We start from the raw sequence: 25372 nt of genomic DNA, 5'->3' as shown, positions 1-25372 counted from the left end.
GTGCAGTTGCCCATATTATTACACCCAAGTTTTTGAATTTTTTGCATGTGTTATAGAAATTTCATGGAACAATTTTTGGCTGTACAAACTGTTTCCACTTATAAATTTTTCACCTCTATGCCTCTTCCCACTTATTCTCAGATCCGGACATCCTGGCATTTAAATTTTTCAAGGGGTGATGCAGATAGGATTTCTCTAGATTTTTCATCTATTTGAAGGTGATAACTGATTATTTATATTGCTTATTATTTTTTAACCAGAGGATATAGTATGATTAAAATCAAAATAGAGACATTATATAGTGTCTTTAACAATATTAAGTTGGTAAAAGTACTAGATTCAACTGGTGTCAATATATATCAATTAAATTAATTTGCATTGAAGTCTATGGAAAATCTAGAGGATTCTTATCCGCATCACCTCTCAACATTGTTTACATAACACAAATGCTAATCATTGATTGGTCAGTTACATGTTGTGATGTCAATGCAGATCTGAGAATGTCTATACATAATCACAAGTCAAATGCTTACATAGTTTTTTTTTCCCACTTTGTAACATGATCTTATATTGCTACATTTAACTCTTTTAACCTTTCTTATCAAATTATAATAAAATCCACTGAGACTAGAAACAAGAGATATGGAGTATACACAGGACACTTTTCTGAAACATATACTACATTTAACTTATTCAAATACTGAATAACATTTTCATTTTGTGTTTTATTATGAGGTTTCAGTTGCAGGATTTTTTTGTTGTGTTTAAAACCCATTTGTGGTTTTTGGCTGGTTTCTGCTCTATGGTCGGGTTTTTGCCTCTTTGAAAAAAATCCCCTTTTCCAATCTCAATTTTAATTTTTACAACATATGTGCTAGATATGCAAATAGCAGCATTTGAGCATATGTGAAAGTGGTTTAATCCCACTGTATATTGTAACAAGTCAGGCTATCTGAACCAGTTACACTATTATTTTTTTTTAGAGGAGTCAGATGTTTGTGTTTCGTGTGGTCTTTTGTTCTGCCTAATATTTTTGGTGATTCCTCGTAATCTTCTTATGTTTTATTTCATATTCAATATTTCTATGGCTTAAATAAATCAAAACAGAATACAAATTGTTTATGTTTTATTTTTGTGCCTTTATGCATGTCAAAATTTAAACAAATATATCAATACAAAGAAGATCAAAGAAGAAAGAGTAGATCAATTCTGTGTCAAAATAATAAATAAACTCATGATTTTGTTAACATCAAGTTAAACACATTCCTTATAAAATTACCATTAAAACTTACTTACAGCCAAACTGGAAAAAAAAATCTTTAAAGAGGAAACAAGAACAAAAAATATGTCCTTTCAATCAATTTTGTTTTTCATTGAGTTAAAGAAAGCAAAAATTATGTGTCCAAAGTAGAAAATAGAGATCCATCATCATATCAATCGAAAGTTACTTTTTGAAAGACAAGGAAATTCAAAATATTCAATGAGTTCTTTTTGAATCATGAAAAACTGTACCTGAGAATTACATTTTTTAGACTTATAATGCTATTTGCAGGTTTGTCAAAGATTACACAAGGAGGAAAAGCAATATGCTTATCTCACACATTTTTTAGTTTTGTTTAACCTCTTCAATCAATTTATAAAACTGTAATTCTGATAACATATAGAGACATATTTTCTGAATAAAAGAATCAAGAGAATCAACATTTTTATATTTACAGTAAATAATACCTTTTAAAGAAATGTACAACTATAAAGAATAAATAATGTCATTGCAAAGAAGTTGTTTAAAGAGAGAGAAAAAAACCCACATCTTTGATAATCTTAATACATTTGTCTCCGTACACACACACATTCACACCATTTATTTGTAAAGGAAGACCATTCAAAGTTAATATTTCCAGAGTTTTGTATAGAGACAATTTTTGTGTTACCAAGATTCTAAAATGTGCATCTACAATATACTGTAGATTCAATATTTCTTAAAAAAATATTTTGTCTACAGATGAATAGCTGACACAAATCGATATACTTATCAATCATAATATAACATCAAACCTATCCTATTTAATTTTTATATTAAATACATTTTGATAAAGTGATTTATAAGATAAGATAAAGGGATAAAGAAACATAATCTTTACTTGTTATGAAAAAAAATCAACAACACATTACACACTAGAGTAAAGGGAGGTTATTCAATGCTCAAGTTCTTTTTAAAAAAGTATTCATTTTACAGCTGATTGCAATGAGCGTGTAGATAAAGGTAATATCTTTGGTTAGCTAGCTTGCTAGCTGAACCATGAAGTCATTATTAGGTTAGGTATACTTCCCTCCTTTCAAAGTAGTCCTACAGACAGATAAATTGGTTATGTCGGCCTAGTCTACCTCTAAAGGAGGGTAGTTTACCTGACCTAATAATGACTTCATGGTTCAGCTAACAAGCTAGCTAACCAAAGATATTACCTTTACTGACACACTCAATGGAAAAAGGCTGTATTACTTTACTGATTGACTTATTTTGACTTCTTTATGACACCATAACTTTATGATCTGATAAATAGCAAATATTAAATATTACATCTTAATGACACTTTAGATTCTTTATGCAGTTTATACGATAGTGAAAACAATAATGCTGGCAGTTATTTTGTCTTCTATTAATAAAATATGAAAATAAAAAGAAGCAAGCAGTTACATCATTTCATTTAAATGTGACAAGCAAAAAACAAGAAAAAAAAACAAAGGCTAAAAAATAACAATTGAAGACAAACCAAGCCTAAATATCAACATATGTAATTAAACATTCAATGAATGTCCTTAACCATGACGATGAATACATGATAATGATATATAGGTATATACAAATAAATTATCAATGTACAATGTCTATTATAAATGTGATCGGATAAAAATTACTTATATATATATATATATATATATATATATATATATATATATGTTATATATATGTTATAAGATTCCAGACAATAAATTAAAATAAATCATCCTATTTTGTGATGTTTTCCCTCTTCTTAAACATAACTTTCGGTGAAAATATTGTTATTACTACAGATCTTCTTGTGTTGCTATTGATGTCATGATCAGTTGAAACCATAAATAATTTTAATTCTAAGAGATAAAAAAATTCTGACATTCTATCTATTTATGCGACTGAAATCCGAACATAAATTCTCAAGAAAAATTAATAACTAATATCCACAAACAAAAGGTCATTCATGATATATATTTTTAAAGTATTCTCATCATATTTTGCAGTAATACATTTGAAACCAGATTGTAAGTTGAAATCTGTTGGATTCCTTCCTTTCTAAGACTCAATCACCATAGGAGAAGGGACCATGGCAAGGCATGATTATAAAACAAATGAAAGCTACTGAGATCACAACCAATTATCGCATTATTGTTAATTCACATTATCATTGATCTATATCTATCATATATCTTTGTTGTTCCTCATTATATTGGAATTTTATCTTTTCATTACCTTATAATCTATTCTTAATAATTTCACTGAATTAAATAAAATAATTCTAACAACTATATCTCGTACTACTTTGTAGAGAAAAACTGTGAATCAAATGTTGCAAAATAATTTTTCCATCAGAAAATTTCTATGATTATCTCCCTTGTTTCTTAATTCTTAAAGCCTGTAGTGTTTATATTCTTTTACTCTCTAAATTCATGCTTATTCATTAAATGAAAATACAGAGTTCGATTTTCAACTGAATTTGTATTGTACTACATTACCAATAATTTCTTTAAGGTGGTACATAACACTACAGGGAGATAACTCTGTAAAATTCAGCTGAACATTTTAATAACATTCTATTGTTAGGAAATTTTTAGCTTCTCAATGGTCATTTTTAGCATTTGTCTATATCCAATAAGTGTGTGATTCAAGTTTTTTTTAATTTTTATATTTTTGTCAAAGGGTCCAAGTGAATATTTTGTCAAAATTCTTTGAAAATTAAACCAGTCAAATTAATTTTAGTCAAGGTGTTAGGTACCATCTTAAACATTATTGAGACTACAAATTATAATCAGACCATGAAAACTGATATGAAACGACAGTTCTTGGTTCTTTCTAGTTACATCACTATAATTCTACCATATAACAAACTAATGATACAAATATAAACAAACATAACTGAGTATAACAATTAACATGAGGCAGAGTTTTCTTATAATATTGCAACTGTCTCCATTGTGTAACAAAAATAACAAAAAAAACACAATTATGGTTTTATTCTATATACTAAACTAATTCTAACAGTCAGCAGTTATTAACAGAAAACTTATCACTATACTAAATTTGTGGGTAAAATTATTATACATTGTTTACCTCACAATCATTGTTGGAATTAGATTGCCAAAGACAAGGAGAAAAACATCAGCTGTTTCATGAAGGTTATTAAGAAATTTTTGCCATTACATGTGTATAATGATTTTTGGAAGTTTTAGTATATTTATTATACCCAATTTAAATTATATTTTTTTCATTTCCTGATATAAATATGAGGGATTCTTCTTTTTAAAAACCAACAAATTTTAAATAAAGGTACAAGGAATATGGAAAATAAGGTATTAACAAAATATCTCTTCAATATAAACATCTTTAACTTATCCAACAGACATATATTGTTGCATCATCATAAGCTAGATAAAAAAGTTTGCAGAACTTTCAATTTCTTTCTCCCATTTGAAAGATTTGATAAACTCCAAGAAATCATTCTGATAACTAAAACTGTTGACACATAGATATATCTCTCCTGCATGTTATTTTGATAATACAATGTATAATGCAAATGTTGATATCAAAATGGCAGTACCTTAATATGTGAATTATGCTAAACATTCAGGGATTGGAGGTGCAACACTATTTAATCTCTGTGGAAATGAGAAAGGAATGCTCTTCACAACTGTATACCAAATATTATTGACTTCTTATAAGTGGCACTGTTTAAATTGACCTAGGTAAACAAAAATTTTACCAAGTTAACTATGCAAAAGTTTCAAGCCAAAGGACCATCATTAGATTGCAGGACCTATTAATCTTAATTGATATGAGATGTGCAATCCTACTACCATTACCAAATATCTTTGACCTACCACTTTTCTTAAGCTGACCAAATCATAAACACTAGCATTGTTGACAATACGTCTAACAGCATACATTAGCATTGCCTCCCCAACTTGTTTGAGTGAGACAAAAAGTTAGTAAACAATGCCATAAGGTCCCTGCTAATTCATATAAGGCTGACATAAAAGATGGCCCAACAAGAAGAATAAAATAAAATTAGCACTATCCTGTATCAGCAATATACTGCATATTTCACAATTTAGATCAAATTCTTTCACTGAAGCAATATTTAGTTAGTAAAAAACTTTTATACATTCAAGTTTTATAACAAAATTGAAAATATGTTCAAGGTATTTAACTTTAAAGCTAAAAAAATTAAACTCTGGCAAGAAGACATTTATCTTGATATCATTCATTAACTGGGAAGCAGAGATCAGGAATGAAATTCATGGTTTTAGTGTTAACTTCAAAATTATGTACAGGTTTCAATTTTTGTGTGTACTCTTTTAAAATGTAACATGTAATGAGTTTTAAAACACTTAACAGTTACTGTAACTGAAAATACATTCAACACAAGTCCAAATCATACACAGAATAAAATAAAACCTAAAATCTGATGTGTGAATGTCATTATACAGCTATGTCATCATACAGGTATCTTGGCTCCTTGTTGTGGTGGTACAGAGCCTCCTCTGCTTATTCTTTTAGCTCTGCTGTAAAATAAAAGAAAAAGAAAAGTAAAAAATATGTAATGATTTTTTGTTTGAGTAATCAAATAATGTTCAAACCAACCAAAAAAAATACACTCTATTTAATATATTGATGACTTTATAATACATGTATTGAGTACAGAATATATCTATAAAAGGCTACTGATGGTGACAGTGCATGTGTTGGCATGGAAAAGTAAAAACTATAAAATCAACTAATTATGTAAATAAATACAAGTATGGTTATGAAGTATAAAAATCAATGGATATGGTGAATACAATCATACAATTCATCTAAATATTTTTTCTTAATTTTTCCTTATTTAAAATATTACTTAAAATAAACCTTTCCATGTAGATCAAGATTTACCCTTTTCAAAATGGGTCATAGTTTACAATAACTGGCATGTAAATGATAGCAAAAATACTGATAAAAATATATGAATTACAATGGATTCATTAATTTTTTGTGGTGTACCAATTTTTTTTTTATATACAAGTTTTTGCAAAACACAGCAATCAAATATCCATGAAAATACTGTTTTTCCTAATTTCATGAAAAATGGTACACACCTGAATAGGAATATATATGAATTCTTTGTGTATTGTAACTTTTTTTTTAAAAGGACATAGATTTAAGACTTTAACCTCTTCAATATACAAGAAAACTGATTGAAAACATGTTCAATCAATCAAAACTCACATGAAGGAGATGATAATAAAGCAATTTTCAGTGCATTTTAGCAGAACTACTGTTCAACTACTACAAGGATCTGTTGCATGATACTAGCCAGCTACTATAGGGTGTAAGGCTCAATATTGGTTTAACAGGAAAATATCCATGGAAAAATTGCACTTTATTTACAAGTTATCAAATAATTCTGATATTCATTTGTTGTTCAAAATTTATGCTTTTCTTACATCTTTAAAATCCAATTTATATTATGCCTTATAGAAATAATCAACTTTAACTGACATAACTTAGAATTATTTTTTTTCAAAAACAAAAATTTTTTGTGACTTGTGAAAGTTTTACAAGATCCCATAAAAGCATGAGAAAAAGAACATTTTACTGCACACTTATAATATTTGATTGAACAATGTCTTGAATAAGGTCCAAGTAGATCATCAATATAATATAATGAAGTAAAAATGAAATTGTTTAACCTACAAGCATGTTATTCATTTTTTACAGAGATCCTTGATTGTTTAAAATACTGAGAAATGTTCCTGAAAAATGTGTTTTCAAAATTGTCACTTCATTACTTACAGGGAAAACCACTTTTGAAATTGTCTCCAACCATTTAAATGTAGGGTATCCTCTAACAATTCCACAAAGTAAAAAAAAAAATCTTCATACTTGGTGACTTTTCTATCTTTTATAAATTAGCTCGAAACCAAAAAGTGATTGAAACTCTGGCTAAGTAATGGCTGACACTTGATGAAGAATGGATGCAAGTCTTAATCTAGGAATTGCTTGAAAGCTTTAGTTGCAATGCCAAGCTGTAACATTAATCAGTGACTTGAAAAATCCAATATGATCCATGATCTCTAATTGAGCAGGTATATGACAATGTTTGATAGAGTAGGTTTATTGAGACAACAAGCTTGTATCATTGATGTCATATCAGAGCCTTTAACCTTTCATCTTTCTAAACAGATTGAAGCTCTCCTCATAGCCAAGTATAGAATGATGTTTGAAGAAAATTGGATACAAATTTGGAAATATACTGTGCTGACTAGCTTTAAAGTCATAAGAAACAAGTGACCGGTGAAAAATAATGTTCTTCCAATTCTTGAACCAATGCATACAAACATCATAAACTTAGTCTTCTGTTCAAGAATTTTTCATTTTTTTCGCATAAATTTCGTATAATCGTCATTTTTTTTTCAATCGGTCAGTGTCGTTGTGAAAATATGGCAGGTAATTAAAGTTCATATTTTGAAGCTGAAGTTTAACGATTGTCATCTGTTTGCCAACAATCAACAAAAAATCAACAAAAAAGCATGGAAATTGAGCACGTGTTTAACATGTAAATTCAGAGAATAGTTTATTCTAAGGATATCCATGCGTATTGCGATCACCGCATTTTTATGAGATGGGTCACACTGAGGTCACTTTGCATACGGAAAATATGTTGGGGGAATTGCTTCCTGGAAGGAAGCAATTAAAATAAAGTAAACTTCTTCTAGATATGAATAAATTAAAGAATTTTCTTTAGAAAAAAGTATATGTATATCATATAAGTTTTATAATGTAAACTATCTATTGAGTTATAAAAAACACATGCATCATTTTTTTTTTAATTTGAGGTTTCTTATGACTTTAACCTAGCATAAACTTTTCAAGTTTGAAATACTGACAATGAAAAAACAAAGGACACATAATGACAATCTAAAGATTAGATTTAGGATTAAACCTCTATAGTTTCTGAAAGGGCCTCATGGATTGACAACAAGTATACACATGAACAGAGGTTGTCGTTTTTATATCTCTTACGTAGGGGGATCATTAGATGACTGTAAATTTTGTTTTGAGCAATTATATTTTAGTTGATGTTATTAACTAAAGAATCTACCTGGAACCTGTTCAACATATTGTTGCAAACCAACGAAAAAATTAATATGAAATAAAAATCCACAATAAAAAAATATAATTTTCAACAAAAAAAAGTATTATACATATTTAACTTTTCAACAAAAAAATTTCTTCATAGATTTATGATTATTCCTGCCTATTTTTTCCCAATTTTTCAAAATTTTTTGTTAAGATGTGCATGATTGATTTGGAAAGGGAGAAATAATTATACCAGAAAGGGAGAAATAATTATACCCAAACTTTAGAATGGAGCAGGATATGAGGAGAGCTCCATTTAACAACAGCCTGGATACGAACTATGATGAAAATAAAAATTACAGATTTATTTCATATTTTTTTTTAATATACTAACTTTAGGATTTTTTATAAATTTAATTATGTAATCAAAAACTGTATATGTAGACCATGGTATGGCATAATATGTAATTTATTAGATAAGCAGCTATGGAATGTAAATGCTGTAAAATTGTTCACTAAAGATCTAACTTCAATAAATTAAAATTACATAAAAAATCCTACTCTATATACTAATAATTCTTATAACTTGAAATAATATATATAAAAATATCTAACTGTCTGTAATTATTTGAAATAATAAAAAAATATCTATTTTTGTCAACTCAAGCAATATAATTTAGGCAAGGGTGTAAGACAACAGAAAGCATTGGAAAAGTGGAGATATTCACCTTGATCTAGCTCCATGCATATAATTATCTGACCTAAATATATAAATAAGGGTAAAGTTCATTTATAGTTCACAAATCTATTTACTTTATTACCTGTTTTGGCATAAAATTTGTGTTGCCTTTGTTTTTTGACAGACTGTAGTATTAATGAAAAAAAATGTCCTTTTCAAAGTCTGAATTATAAGTATAAATGAACTATAGTGTAGTTTTAATAGCTTGAACTCGTCCTTTTAAATGAAGTATAAAGCAGCTAAAACATTTGGTGTAACAACTGTATTACAATATTAGCCTGAATCATTTATCAAATGTTTAAAAATTTAAGAAACGAAAAAAAGAAAACGAAAAATTGGTAAACAAAGTTAATGGAAGGTCAAGTTAAAGCTATCAACTACGACAATAAATAATAAATCTTTTGTATAAAATGATCTTCTGCATGCATTTCTAAAACAAAATATTGATACCAAGCTAAAGTATATGGGATTTAGATAGGCAATATAAATCAGAAAATGGATATGTATTTTAAATGACAGGTTTTCTACGGCTTAGATTAGATTTCATAAACGTGATAGTATTATGCTACACTTGTAGCTACTTGTTTACCTGAACAGGTCATTCTGTATTTCAAACTTTAGTTATGTCTTTACTGTTCAACTAAACATGAAATGCTTCATTTTTATTTAGCTTTTCACCTAATTGAGAGTTAATTCAGACATCAATGAAGTTTATTAAAATTTACTACATTACAAAGCAGTGCTACTACAATTTTTAGACAATTAAGCAGACAGAAATACTATGAAAGTAATTTTATCTAATAATAAAGATTGGTGTAAAGTAAAATAATATGAAATAAAAAATTCTTAAACCTAATGTTTTCAACAATTTCTGGTAATTGTGAATAAAAATACTTTCATAGTATGATGATTAAATATTGATCAGTTGTAATATGATTTTCTAATCTTATTTACAATGTTAAATAGTGATGGTTTCTATCAGCATTTCATTAAGATCAGCACAAATGTGCAACACATGTTAAGGGCAGAACAGATCTACAATCACTAAAAGATTATTTTGACATGAATGAGTAGCAATCTGTGTCTCTCAAAAATACATGTTGTAGTTATATCATGCCTGGAATAAAAAATACCTTTTCAATGACCTATTTTATGACCTTCAATATCAACTGCTGCTACATCCTTGAACACTGGAAAATTTTCAGTACAATGTAACTTTTATAGACATTATAAAAACCCATTTAAATTTGCATATAACCAAAACAAGAATATCTAGGTCAGTAGTACAAAATAAATCTGCAGTGTATGCACTAATGCACTATGCAGACATTTTGTATCAATAAAAGCATAGCCAAACACAATTTTTAAAACTTCAGCAAAAAAGAATTGGAAGGGGAATTTAATATTTAAGATAATACATTGTTGGGCTGTACTTTCTATCTTTCCATGAAAAACTGTCAGAAGGTTAGGGTTGTTGAATCCACAAAAAATCATCAATAAATAGATAGTTTAGAAAAAATTGAGTCTAAAGAAAGAAAGTTCTCAAATATCATATTAAATATGTATTGGTATTGAGTGTTGAAAAGAGAGTAATTTCCACCCCTCCCGAATAATAACTTAAAGGTTTTTAAATTCTTGTTGAACTAAAGAAGTTCAATCAACATCCAAATGGTTGTCATTCTGAATTCCACCAATTGTAGGGAAAACAAATTAAAAAAAAAAGAATTTATATGGATTAAATAAGATGTTACAAGAGTTCTACTGATGTATGTGTCGTGTACATTTTATTATTTTGTACAGGTTATTACTTGTACAAAAACTTTGTATGAGTAATTACTTGTATGATGCCATCATACAAGTTATTACCTGTACAAATATAATTGTACCAGTAATTACTTGTAACATTTTTGTTGAGAAAAAGATAATAACTTGTACAACACAATATCATTGATTTGTATGTGCTTCTACTTTTGCTTTGAACAAAATGTTTCATTGAAAAACACCTTTCTTTGAGTTAGTAAGTCTGGGATTGTTTTCTTGATTGTTAGGTATTATTTTTTTCTTTTACTATTTTCTCGTATTTATTTATCAAATTTGTTAAAAAAAAAAACCCACATTTTTTCCGTATTTTACTTATAAATGGACTTAATTTTTTTTCCAGGAAATAATACATGCACTCTGTTGTTAATCTTTTTTTAAATTCTAATAACCTTCTTAAACTATCCTGGATTTTTACCAAACTTGGACAGAAGCTTCTTGCAATCAAAAAATAGTATCAAGAGGAATATTTTTATTGACTTTTTTACTCAATTTTGTTGAGCCTGCCATTAACAGCAACAGTAGGCGAGACACTTGTTTCCTTAGAACCCTTACGATTTTTTCTTATCATAGAGCTTATGTATTTGGAATCTTTTTGAAAAGTATTTGTTTTTCTTTTCTTTTTTGGAAATGTGTATTCTGTTCTTAGTGGGTTTTTTTTTTTGTTGTTGTATGGGATATACAAGATATACAAGTACCCAGCCACGACCACTCTGTGTAGTGTTTCTGATTGTATCTATCTGATGAGTTAAGCCTCTTTCAACTGATTTTTATAGTTCGTTCTTATGTTGTAATGTTACACCACTGTCCCAAGTTAGGGGAAGTGTTGGGATCCTGCTAACATGCTTAACCCTTGTCGATGTGTATATTTTTTTTCGTTCATTTTTGTACATGAATAAGGCCGTTAGTTTTCTCGTTTGAATTATTTTACATTTACTATTTTGGGGCCTTTTTAAAGCTGACTATTTGGTATGGGCTTTGCTCATTGTTGAAGGCAGTGTGGTGATATATAGCTGTTTATATCTGTGTCATCTTTTCTGTCTCATTGGCAATTATATCAATCACAATGAAATGTTAAAAGAATTCAGACTCACGACGAACACAGAGTAACAACATTACCTAGCATGAGACATTGAGCAAATTAAGCTTAACAGTTTGTTACCACTTAAATACTGACTACTGGTGCAAAGCGACAAAGTCGTTTTAAAAAGCAAAATTAAAGAAAACCCTTCTACATTTATTTTCAAAAATAAATCATGATAAAAAGTTGCCTAAGTAATAACATATACTGGAATTAAGGGATAAACCTAATAGTTCAAAGAAGAAGCACATACAAGTCAAAAATATTGTGTTGTACAAGTTATTATCTTTTTCTCAACAAAAATTGTACAAGTAATTACTGGTACAATTATATTTGTACAGGTAATAACTTGTATGATGGCATCATACAAGTAATTACTCATACAAAATTTTTGTACAAGTAATAACCTGTACAAAATAATAAAATGTACACGACATATACAAGTATAAGATAAGATTCAATTGTGTAGTTAATTTAAATATGAATAGCAATGATTTAAAATGATGCATGCAATGAAACATGTAAAAAATATTTAGCAATATCTGCCCTTTTTAGCTGAAGTACAAGCAATGTATATAAGAGCTGTGCTTTATGTGTAGAATAAATATTTCCTGTGGCACAAAGTAAAACAGGATTTTAAAATCGTCCTGATATTAAAGGATTCCTGAGGCGTAAGAATATTTGGCGCCTATAATATGAAATTCTCATGAAATTTAACATAAGTAAAATATTCTGCAAATAAAATACTGAAAAATACCTATTTTGTACAATAAAAATAGAGATATAAAAAGATAATAGCAAAAAATTATATGACTTGAAAATATCTCATAAAACATTACGCTTGTTAATTACAAACCTTGGTGAATTTGAGTTGGGACCTGCTGACTTCTTTTCTCTTGGCGGATCTTTTACAAAATTTCTACATGAAGCTAGTTTTGTCTCTAATGCCTGACAAGTATATAAGTAATTTCTTTTATAATCATGTTCCTTACAAAACATTAAAACTCAACTATTCTATAACATCTGAAAATGTAAAGATCAAATTCTCAGCTAATGATTTTCATAAATATTGAGAATTTGAAAAAAATGGTTTATTACATTTGAATTGCATGCATGTATTATTGGGTTTTAAAAACATTCCAACTTTCTATTGGTTTTTGTGCTTGGTGCCATAATTTCTGAATATCAGCATTATCAAATAAAGATAAATAATTTGATGAGATGAAAATTGGAAGCAACATTCTAAGAGAGATAAATGTAGCATTGTGGATCTGAAATTTGATGTACCGGTATACATTTGTTCATGCTATCTTGCATATAGATACTGCAGTTTAAAATTGCTACAAAAATTGCACAAGAATACATGCATTGTCTTGCTGAGTATACTCTCACTTATAATTCAAAGTCTCAGAAAACAGGAAGTGTGTATCTGGCAGAATAGAAAAGCAACTCATCACTGCTGAAATGCTGACAATATATGAAGTTATTTTGTTGTGCAGTTTCAAGAGTGTGACGAAAGCAATTAATTAAACAACTTGAAAAATTAAAAGTATTGGCATATAGGAAGTATATATTTGTCAGATAATTTTTTTTTATCTATGGTCTAATCTTAATATGAATTTGATTTGATTTTCTTTTTTCTTGGTGACTTTTTCAAATGCAGTTCTATACACAAGTAAAAACCTACTCCAACTTTGCGTAACAAATCCCCGACTATATTTAATGCTGAGATTCTGGCTGATGGTGTCAGTGGTGTACTACCATTGGTTGTTGGAGGAAGACCTGCAAATAAAAGAAAATTATTTATTCTGATGTCTTTTGTGTTAAATACAGATTGAAGGGACTCCTTCATTAAAAAAAATGTGCTATTGTCTCTTTATTCCTATATTTAAGTTGAATATTTTATCTAAATATATTGACATATGGCTATAATTCAATTTTTTTACATTGTGACAAGGGAGATAAATTACCTTTCCATGTATTCATCATACAGAATGAGTGAATTTCATATGTCAAGGGAGACAATTTGCTTTCACTGGAAGTTTTTATATGAAAGCAAATTCATTATTCCCTACCTACATGAATATCAGTCTCTCATTACACAAAGGGAGATAATTCCACTTAAGAGTTTCAGATGAACAAGAAGCCCAAAGTCTGAGACTGAACACACAAGATGCAGTTTTCATAACTCACTTTTAGTTTAATACACTGTTAGCTTTCAATTTTTGTGGCTCTCTCATTTTCCTGACATATTTACAAAAGCTAAGACCAAAGTAAAATAAATTTACTGAAATTCAATTTTGGGTTATTTTTCTACTCCATGAGAGTCATGAAAGTAGCTCTTGAATATCAGTTTGTTTACAATTACTAAAAAATAATTTCTTTTAAAACTTTTGTACTTTTCCATTTTTAAAGTTGCAAGGGAGATAATTTACCTTTCATTGGAGGTGTTTTAAAAGACTGAGAAGTTATTATGCCACTATCTACTAATTTATTCGAGTCTATAGATCCTGTTGGTGTGGTTACTGTGCCATCTTCAGATTCATTCTTCACAACCTCTCCACCAAATGCTTTCTTTACACCAAGTTCTTGCTTCAAATCTGCGAAAAAGTTTTAAAATTAAGGTATAAAATCTGTGAAATTTATAAGGTTAATCATAGTGCTATCAGAAGCTGTCGATTTAAAAATAATATAGACTTCAGACTTTTTTTTCTTTGTAAATTACTAAGTGTGTTACAGCAACAAGTGGTTCTCATTAAAGAAAAGAAGGTATTCCATATACTGTATATGGCATAGTTATGCATTAGGTTTTGTTCATGATTTAGGCTTTAGATGAAACATATGAATCTTTGCTGGGTTATCAATTCCCTTTTCATGAGGGTAGGAATGCACTTTACCATCAGGTGTCAAGCTGTTACTGTCAAATTAATAGAACAATTTATTGTGATTCTTCAGAGGTCCCCAATAAATATTAAAACCATTATATTTGGAAAGAGTTTAATGGATTTTGTCAAAATCAGTCAATTTTTTTATCATCATAAGGAGAATGTACATTTTATCGTGGTTTCATTTTTTGTTGTATGATGAACTTGGCTTACAGAATCATATATTTTCCAAGAGATAAAGGGGACAATTTCTTTGATTCAACTTGTAACAATACAAAGTCAAGGTTTTTAAATTTTAAAGTTTTAATCAAAATATTCCCCAGAAGAATAAAGCTTTATTTAACATGTTTAAGTTACCTCTAGTTTCATCTTTTAATCTTTGTACAGTTTCTGCTAGACATTCTTTTTCTTCTACTTCACTTTGTAGGAAAACATTGACTTCTAGGGCCTATAAATTATATTATTTTAACATGTCTTATAAAACAAAACACTGTCGGTATAAATAAAACCTGAAGTTAAGTATGAAGATTTATTTTAAAATATGTGAGGCATGAGACACAATAATATATGATTAATCTATTGATGGTGTTTAACACCATTGTTATCAAAGCATATTGTGGGTAAGTTTTTATAAGTGGTGGATGCTGGATTGACTTGAGAGAATCATGATCTTTGGCAAGAAAACTGTGAAGCCTAGTTAATTGAGATTGGAGTCGGTCACCTTTCATGTGTGGGGTTCAAACTCCCAATATCAGTGTTGATAGATTAGGGTTACAGTAAATTGAGTATATAAACCCCTCAGCCACTGAGGCCCTCAATAAGATATGAACATTACTACAAAATATTACCAGGATTTGAGCAGGACGTTAAACATTCCACCTAAATGAGAGTCCAAAAGATTACAATGTAAGTTTCAATCAATAGCTAAAAGATAATCTTATAATACTTAAAAATAAACAACCTTAAGCTCTGAAGTACTACTTGTTTCTAAATTACCAATGAAAATATTATGGGTTTTTTCTACTTTTTAGTCCTTTGTGAATTTCTACCATTAAAAGACTATTAACATACATGTTCATGAAAATTTACATACAAGATTGTTTTTACATATATTAATATACTGATGAACTAATTTGGTATTTTTTCTTTATTATCATATGAAGTCATGAAGATGTGACATATATGTTCCAGTTCAGAATCCCTTCATCGAATATCAAATTCTAATCTACCAAAATATGTTCAAATACAAAATATATTACTAATCAATTTATCACATATTTATATGGTAACAAACCTGGTTAAGTCTCCCTTCGAAATCTTCTAACGATACAACTGTAGCCCTGGAAAAAATCATACATAATATTACAGATAAATTGTCTATAAAGCTGTAATATCAGGTTGGTCACTTTTTTTATGGTTTGCAATTGGCAAGGCAAAACTCATAAACTTTATAGTAACTTTTCATATTTAGGAAATTGTGATGCATGAAAGCAAAAACAAGGTTGCAAAAGTAAATTTTCAGACAAAATAAAGAATGGTTAGCACAAAGACTTTAAATCACATCCATGTTGGTTTTTATTCTTTTTTGTAAAATTATAGCTTTGTTAATTGGAATTAATTGTCACTGAAGCTTGTTTTCCTCTTTATATTGAAAAATCAAATAACCAAATAATAATTTAAAAATAAAAAATTTAAAAGAGCAAGAAAGATCATTCAGAAAAACAAACCTTTTGGCTCTTTCTAAGTCATCATTTGTCTGTTCTAATTCTCGTATATATTTTTGTAGTTCATCTTTGAAAGCTGTTGTTTCAGCTAATTCGTCTTCCAGTTCTGTAATTCTTTTATGACTCCCAGACTGTTGATGCCCTAATTTCTCCTGAAAATTTACATACAAGACATTTCATCAAGTTGTTTCTTTATCTCCCTGCCACATCTTTAGTTTATATACTGTTAATATGAAGGGGTGGGGGTAATGCCAAGGATTGATTGATCTTTGCTTTACATCGCCTCAAAACAAAATATATATCTCAACTAGTGAATGCTTATGAGAGAGAGCAACCAATTGAAACAAAACAACCATAAGACAACTTTAGTTCAATATCAGTCCTTAACAAAAGACAGGTCTATACAATATGTTCAGTTCTAAATCACACACATTCTAAATAAAAGAACAGAGATCCAAACTCCCATGTGTTGCTAATGATGCAATTTTCCATATAATTAATGTTTCCAAGGGGGACAATTATTTCAAAATAGTACTGATTACATATCAAACTTGTCCCAAGACAATTGCTAAAATCTGGTAAGAATTGTACATGTGAGAGAGCTAACAACAAGGAAGGACAGACGGATTATATTTTTTATGGAAAAATCAAAAAGCAGTGCAGTTTTATAAATGAAAGGGGACAAATTCAGACCGCTATTATAGGAAGGCCTACAAGTATTGTCAGACAATACTTCAGACAATACTTATAGGCCTTCCTATAATAGCAGTCTGCTTTCTAGAACTATAGTCAGAACTTTTTCTACAAGAAATCAGGATTTTTTAAAAGGAGCAAATTTCCATAAAATGATATAATAATTGTGTATTGAATACCAAGGGGCTTATGCCTTTTACACTATGCCACATCACTCCACCCCCCACCACCACCACCACCACCACCATTGGATCCACAACTGTTATCATACTACTGCATAAATATACATTAATACATAATGAATACATAATGCAATATGGAAATCTAATAGTTTAATCAGGCACAGTTTTTGGTGTAAACTTCAAGTGTTTCATTTCTATTTACCTTCAATAAGACTTATTTCATTGGTCCAACCTTGAATTAAACTTTCAGTAAAAGGTCAACAAAAAAAACTTTTGCATGTGTTTTGTGTGTGACTAGGGAGGCCTGAACTTTTATACATTAAAGAAATTACAAAGGAATAAAAGTATATTACAGTAGCAACAGCTTTTATACTCCTAATCTTGATAAGCAGGGATATAAAAAGCTGAAACTTGCTTTTTCTCATCTTTCCATGTGGCTTTTTCTGTTTTTCTGTGATGGTCACAATCAATTGTATTCTGATTATTCTCTGTGGTCAATTACGTTAATTAAGCAATAAATTGTATTGATTTTCAATTACAAAACATCTTTAATTTATTTTTTATACAAAAGCACCTCATAAAAATCAATAAACTTTCCATAAAATATATAATTTGAATTGTAAATTATTTAGATATTGATTAATCAGCATCTGTTTCAAGGGCTGACCTGTTCATGAGGATGACTAATATTTCTATTTATATATATATAGCGTTTTACGTTTATATTTATGTCCCCTCAATAAAATCATATATGCTTTGAACTCATGCATGCAGTGAAAAATGCTCTTCCTATGGGTATATTTTATATAAGCAGTAGAAGGTCCTCTTAAAAAAAAATTCTGAAAAACTTTGTCATAAAAAAGTTTATTAAAAAAAGTTGTTCACACGATGTTGTTAATGTAATATCCATACATAATGTAAAAACATGTAACATGTACTTGTCATTTCTATAAAGGGTGTGTTGTATAACTAGTAAATAAAATATACATGTATAACACATGTTTACTTATAGCAATAATTTACACAAATAATGGTTCATATTGACATACTACATTAGATACATGTAACTACTGATTATTTATGCCAGACCCATGTTTCTGTTAATAGTAACAATTTCTAACTTACAACAGCATATATTTAGTTACTTTTAATTTTGAAAATAAAGGAATGGCAAATACTTAATATAAATTGCTTAGAAAAAGAAGAAGATAATACACACAATTATATTTTTCTATCGTACCGCTATCTAAGGTATATATATATATACACAGTGATATTGTTGGCATTTTTTCAAAACTACCTTCTGCCCTTTTTTATTGGGAAAAATATGCGTCATAATTTTATCAAATTAGGAAATCTATAATTAATAAACCATGAATTTGACTGAAACTTCAATTTGCAGACCCCCTTTCAAGAGGTAAACCCTTATTTGAAATAAGAAACCTTATTGTCAGTGAATATACATAAATAGACCCTCAAATCTGCCCATATAGTAATTTTAAGCATGAAAGAGTGTTTTTCAGCTTGTATTTAAGCACAATTACTACTGACAAATGACTGAGACTGCACTGCTTGGAAAAAAGTTGTCTTTTTGGGAATAATTTTAAGCCATTTTTTTCAAATTGGGATTTTTCTGCAGGGTTTGTTGCGGTGCAAATGCATCAGGATGAGTCCCTGTACCAGTTGTGTATGCCCTTATAATTTACAGTTAGCGTTTTTGCTAGTGAGAGAGCTGTGTTGTCTTGTTGGTAAACATACCACATCTTCTTAATTTTTATATGTAATAGAATAACCCTTCTGTATGATACTTACTCGTAAAGCTTCATTCTCTGTCATAAATTTATTTTTTTGACTTTCATTGTCTTTGTTTTTGGTTTCTAGCTGTTCCAATTGTGCTTCTAACTCTAGTTCTAGCTCCCTGCTACTGATCTGAAATTCTTCTAATTCTTCTTTTGTTTCTTCCAAACTAAAATTATAACACAATAATTAATTGATGTTTATTGTCAAAAAAATCCCAAATTCAAATCTTGTTAAGTTGAAATAAATCTTTTATTTTCATAATTTTCAGAGAAAGCAAAACATGTTTGTCTTTTTTATTTTGTTTTAATCAAATCTCAATATGTATTACAACTTATATATTACTATAATTACATGTACACACTGCATAATCTAAACCTAAAATTTGACATTAAAAATCAATAGATCTTAATCACTTGTGTTATATTATTAATGTCAACCCCATCTTATGATTCTGTTAGTTCCTGTTCACAATATTACATGTTAAGCCAGTTATGGGTATACATTTCAAAAACAAGCATTTACAACTTACAAAAATATACAGCAACATTTAGTTAGAGCATGGAAGTAATATTTAAAAGGTTCAATATTTATTAAAAGATTCAATATTACTTCCATGGTTAGAGGGAGACATCTAGTCAAAAAGGACACTCAATTTGATGTCTTCTTTAGATAGAGTGCCTGCTAATGTACATTAAATTACCCTAATACATGTACATATCTGAGGGGTTTACAATTTGCCTTTAGTTGAGCAAAATTTCAGCCCCTATCCAACATACAAAAGTACCCCTTTGTTTCAAGTCAAAATTCACTTTGTTCCTCAAGGTCAATGTACCTGTGCAACTTATCTGATGGGTTTACTTTGCAAGTGGCTGTTTATAAGCAAAATTTCAGCCCCTATCCAACATACAATTGCAACCTCTTTCCAAGTGTAAGATAATTGTTTATCTAATCTTATCCTGAATATGTATAACATATTTGTCGCTGAACATTAAGCAAACAAAGACAGACATCTGTAAATTAATTAAGTAAAAAGTTTGCAAATCATTGTTGACATTATGATTCATAATAAATGTATCAGTATCTTACACTCAATTAAAAGTTCTAATGTAACACAAAATTACAGATAACCAGTAGGCTACATCATATGCATTGTATCTAACTAACTTTTTTAGTTTCAATACTTTTATTTACGAATACTTTAATTTAATAGTAGCATTTTTAAAGGAAAATATTGGGTATGCAACAACTTGGTTTGTTTTACACAATTATAATAAATTAAAGGGGTTGATTTACATATACACCACTAGGTATATTACAGGTGGGGGATTTAAGTTGAACTTTAAAAATAGTTTAATGGTACAGATCACAGAGACAGATATTCATACCATGTAACCAAAATACTTCTGGATGGAAAACTTCTCAATTACAAGCGCTTATACAATATATCAGACTCTAAATTAAAGAAAATATTTACAGCCAGTATCAAAGATCTGTCTTATTCTTTTTACAATCTGTTTTTAAACAGAAATAAACTGATTTCATTGCTATTACTCACTGAACAAAAATAACTTAATATGAAGGGTGTCATTAGCTAAATATTTAACCTGTGATGCAAATATACTGTACATGTACTAGATTGGTAGCATATCTTGAGTCTGATGATGATTTTTATTCTACCCATTCATAGTTAGAGGTCAATTCATCATGCTGCCTTACCTATTTCAAAGATCTGGACTTAATAATTTCAAAATGCAGCAAAAAAAAATAACAACAGATTCACATCATAAATTGTATTTTTGTGGGGTTGACAAATCTACAAAATTTGCCCACATTTTTAAAGTGTACAAGTGAAAAGTATTTAACTTATAAAATGTACACATAGTCAATGAAACCTTAGTATATTGTAATCCGACAAAGACATGTACAGAGACAGGGAACTTTTATTACTTTGATCTGAAGTAGATTTCACTTGAGGAAAAATATTTACAAAAACAATAGAATATTAACCTTTTCTTTTGAGACACTGAAAAACAAACTATGACATGTATGAATTGTTTCCTTTTTTCTTTTGTGACATACCAATCAATGAAGTTCTGGTTCATTGTATTTAATATCTGATCAAATATGAAACAAAAGGCATTTAAATCCTTGACTTATAAAGTAATCCAATTTTGAATATTTCATTTAATATTTTAATATGTTTAATATCTATATACAAAAAGTGCTGTTAGCTGCATATGTATTTATTTGTTTAGTCTGATTGTAAGATATTTGACAAGAATGTTTACTGAATATGTAAATATTCTTCTTTAAATATTTATGTTATCAAGGTTTCTTATAAAAATACTTGTTTACACATGATATTATATATACATTTGATAAATGTTCATTGAAAGGGTCATAGTTACATTGTACATTTTGTACATCTAGCTAAAAATGTACAAGAAGTCAATATTGTGCAATTTTTCTTTTGCCTATTTTTTTTCTTGACCTGATAAACATGATAAATGTAACCTGAATGCAAAAGGTATACATGTACCCTGCTCACAGGTTAATACCAAAATCAAGCCTAGGTACTCTGATTCTTAGTTAAAACTATCATGAGAATTTCATACAGAAAGAAGGTGTGCAAAAAATGTGAAAAAAAAAATCTTTAAAATAGACATTTACATACATGTATCTGAAAATACTAATTTGATACTTTCAATAAAAGTAACTGCATTTAAATAAATTTCTGCTATTCTTAATATTAATATCTGAAAAATATCTGAATACAAGAACACATATTACATGTACATGTATGTACAATGAAATTGTAACTCATTTGAGTTATATTGTACATGTATAATGTCTATATATATATATTTATTATTCCAATCAAGGGCCCTTGATGGGCAGCATAACATGTACACATAACATGCATATTTCAGTAACAATTTATTCATTTGAGGATCTTTTCCTTTTTCTGGCATCTGCAAATGGAACTGACCTTATCTTCCTTAATATATATTTAAAACAATTTTCGAATATTTGTTTAATGCATTTAACATGTTTAACATCCAGCCCTGGCAGTATTTTTGATTTATTCAATTTTTCATAAATTATCAAATTGCATGTGTGCACTTCCACCTATAATAATTTTTCTGTGTGGGACTCAATATCATAAATGTGCTTAAAGGCTTTGTTGCACCTGTCTAAATGATAAATCTTCAGCATGAATGTTTGTTCATTTAATTTACAAAACTTGTAAATACATGTCACAAGTAACACAATTAGTGTTCTTTGGTAGGTTCATGTATCATGCATGTGAGAGTTTGTTCATTAGAATTTTCATGTACTCAAAAAGACATTTTGATACAACACCAAAAATTAAAATGTTATCTTCTCGCAACCAATATAAATACATGTACAAATGTATATATTAAATGATAAAATGTTTTATATGTAAAAACAGATTTTTTTATGTACATGATTTGTATTTTGATAATAATTTCATTGTAAGAAAACAAAAGATTAAGTCAGAACCTAGCCAGGGGTCATCTGAGTGAAAAATCCACTGTATTATACATTTTTTTATGTACCGGTACAATACAATTGCCAGTTGTCCCTTTTCATTAATCTGAACTTCTCTATGCCAATGTTATAATTTGTAAAAGTAAACCAATTAAGGTCAAAGTACGTCATCAACACAGAGCTTTGGCGCACACGAAACAGCAAGCTATAAATTAAAGGTTCCCAAAAAATAACTACATATATAGTGTAAAACCATTCAAATGGGAAAACCAACTGTCCTATCTACAATGTACAATGTATATAAAAAAAAAAAAGAGAAACGTGAAACATTTATGAACCACATCAACAAACAATTTTTGTACATTTTGAAAAAAATGTGTGCGGGCGGGTCCGTCGAACAAGAAGTTAAATTGGTGTGGCCTAAAGGACAATTTTACAGCAGTTTTTGAATAAAAATTGTAGCCAGTAGGTACATACATGTATACTTAATTTAGGACAGTGAGTCAAGAAATGGACACTAAATTATAGATTAACTATCATTCCTTTTTAGCTTCTTTCAACTGACACACTTGTTTTTTTTCTTGATAGTTGGTGGTTAATCAAAATGTCCCCTCTATTAACCACTTAGACAACAAATAAGGTTGACTTTTGATCTATAAATAAGACAAAAAATTAATTTAATATTTTCTGAATTTTCTTCTATTAAAGGGGCACTAGCTGTCAAATTCATGTTCACCAATTCTAATCAAATTCTCATATTTGATTTATAACAATGTAAAACATTTATCCAAACAATTAAAAGTCTAAATTAAACAATAAACAAGGCACAGGCCTAAAAATATGTAGCTCTACAGTCATCCGATGACCATATAAGTGATGCAAACATAACTATAGATATAAATAGAAGTCTATTTAATTCCATATTGCAGATAAAAAATAAATGTGTATCATCGTTTTTACATGTATTAGAATGTTTATTTGTGGATCAAATCAGTCAATCCAATGATTTAACTTTGTTTCACTTTCAATGTTGACATTAGCTTCCTTTAAATAACTTTACACATACAATTCACGTGTTATCCATCCCAAGCTAAGGGGTTAAATTGAAGTTCACATGAATACCGATTCAACAAGGTCGAGTTATTCACTTGCAAGTGAATAAGTCATAATCAATGTTTTTTTTTACTTATTTTGACAAAATTGAACCTTATTGGCTACTAAAAAGGAATTATTATTTCACTATTTGTATTTCATTACTGATTGAGCCAAAAAAAATAATATATAAGATTTTTCATGTATCTCGTAGCTAGTGCTCCTTTAACGGCCAATGATATCCACAATGTTTGAAATTCTCGCTTCCGATCTTTTTATATACTCCTTGTTCTTCTCTGTTGGCGTTTCATGTTTTCTACTCGACTTTATTGCTTGCCCTGTGTTTTATTTATCAATCTAAATCTTGATTCAAAATCAAAAGAAATGACACCTCCAGTGAATGACGGATAAAACCTCATCGATGATTGCGAGTCAATGGACAAAGCCAATGTAGTATTACCCTATAATTTTGGTTGGATTTGAACCCAGACAGAAATAATTACTTGTCCGGGTGTTTAAATGTAAGAGTCTTGCATAGCATTTCAACACCCCTGAATGGTGATATATATTCTCAGTTCATCATGGTGAAAAAACATTTGGCAATTTTCATGCATCTTCGTACTTGCAAGTTTTGAAAAAGAGGAGTCCAGACTGATTTTGATGAGTTTAGGATTCATGGACTCACCATAGAGATGTGAGGGGATTGCTTCCCTTAAACATGTTAAAGCATGTGGTAGATACTTAGTCAGCTATAAATGTAAGCAGTTGGGCTAAGGAAGTAAGGAACAGTTACACAGAGGTCCTGATGGAGACAAACAATTTTGTAATGAAATGCATGCTCTCCGGTTTCAGAGAGAACCCTGTGCTCATTAGTCAGTTAGTATCAAATAGCACTAATGGATCATAGATCTACATTCATGCTAATATAATTTTATTCTTACTCTTGTTTAAATTTTTCCGCAGTTTTCCTCCAATAGTCTCTTTCATCTTCAACAGATGCAAATCTTTTGCTATCGTCCATCTTATAACAGTTATAAGTTATAATGACCTATAAATACTGTTATTCATGTACCACAATTGTTTTATTTCTCACATAGAAAATATATTATCAATGAAATGATGATCAGTCACTGAAATTTCTATCAGTTCACATGTCAAAACATTTTACGTTGTTTATGTATTGGTTTATAAAAAAAATTATTAAAATAACTGCGAGGCTCGGGCTGTTTTCAATGTTAGATTTGGTGCTGTCAGAGTGATGTTTGTCGAACTATTCAAATTAATTCTATCATTTCCTTTTCGTTAATTTGAAAGAATATCAATGACAAGTTTTGAAAACTTCTTTGATGGAGACTTAATTCCCAGTAAACATAAATTGATTTGCTAAATGTTTCGCATTCTTCCAACGAATAAACCGGAAACTGACTTTCCCAGTCAAATAAACGCTTAATCCTAGATCTTTCGTGTGTTTTAAAGT

The 25372-nt window shown here is 29.0% G+C and overlaps 1 protein-coding gene across 3 annotated transcripts; it reads right to left on the bottom strand.

The window, feature by feature from the left end:
- Positions 1–1111: 1111 nt before the first annotated feature.
- Positions 1112–25372, bottom strand: LOC139488256 (nuclear distribution protein nudE homolog 1-like). Of its 3 annotated transcripts, none has more exons than XM_071273751.1 (10): positions 24837–25349; positions 19303–19456; positions 16619–16767; positions 16186–16231; positions 15249–15339; positions 14442–14606; positions 13694–13788; positions 12863–12954; positions 10241–10297; positions 1112–5814 (listed from the first exon to the last, which is right to left on the bottom strand). In XM_071273751.1, exons 1-9 carry the CDS (start codon positions 24914–24916, stop codon positions 10273–10275), a joined length of 897 nt encoding a protein of 298 aa, XP_071129852.1. In that variant the 5' UTR covers positions 24917–25349; the 3' UTR covers positions 1112–5814; positions 10241–10272. The 3 variants fall into 3 exon arrangements, with proteins under 3 accessions (XP_071129852.1, XP_071129850.1, XP_071129851.1); XM_071273749.1 differs by lacking the exon at positions 10241–10297 and adding an exon at positions 9097–9129; XM_071273750.1 differs by lacking the exon at positions 10241–10297 and having other exon boundaries at positions 24837–25372.

This window comes from Mytilus edulis, chromosome 9 (assembly GCF_963676685.1).
Source record: "Mytilus edulis chromosome 9, xbMytEdul2.2, whole genome shotgun sequence".
NCBI lineage: Eukaryota > Metazoa > Mollusca > Bivalvia > Mytilida > Mytilidae > Mytilus > Mytilus edulis.
Note: the sequence above shows the minus strand (reverse complement) of the source record. Positions and strands in the feature narration are given on the sequence as shown.

What these genes read in the sequence shown, in the direction of transcription:
- LOC139488256 (XM_071273749.1), bottom strand. Translation starts at nt 24,916, where the DNA reads ATGGACGATAGCAAAAGATTTGCATCTGTTGAAGATGAAAGAGACTAT. An exon ending in GACTTAGAAAGAGCCAAAAG is followed by an intron (nt 16,232 to 16,618) that starts GTTTGTTTTTCT and finishes GATTTTTTCCAG; the next exon opens with GGCTACAGTTGTATCGTTAG. An exon ending in CCCAACTCAAATTCACCAAG is followed by an intron (nt 9,130 to 12,862) that starts GTTTGTAATTAA and finishes TTATATATTTAG; the next exon opens with GTCAGATAATTATATGCATG.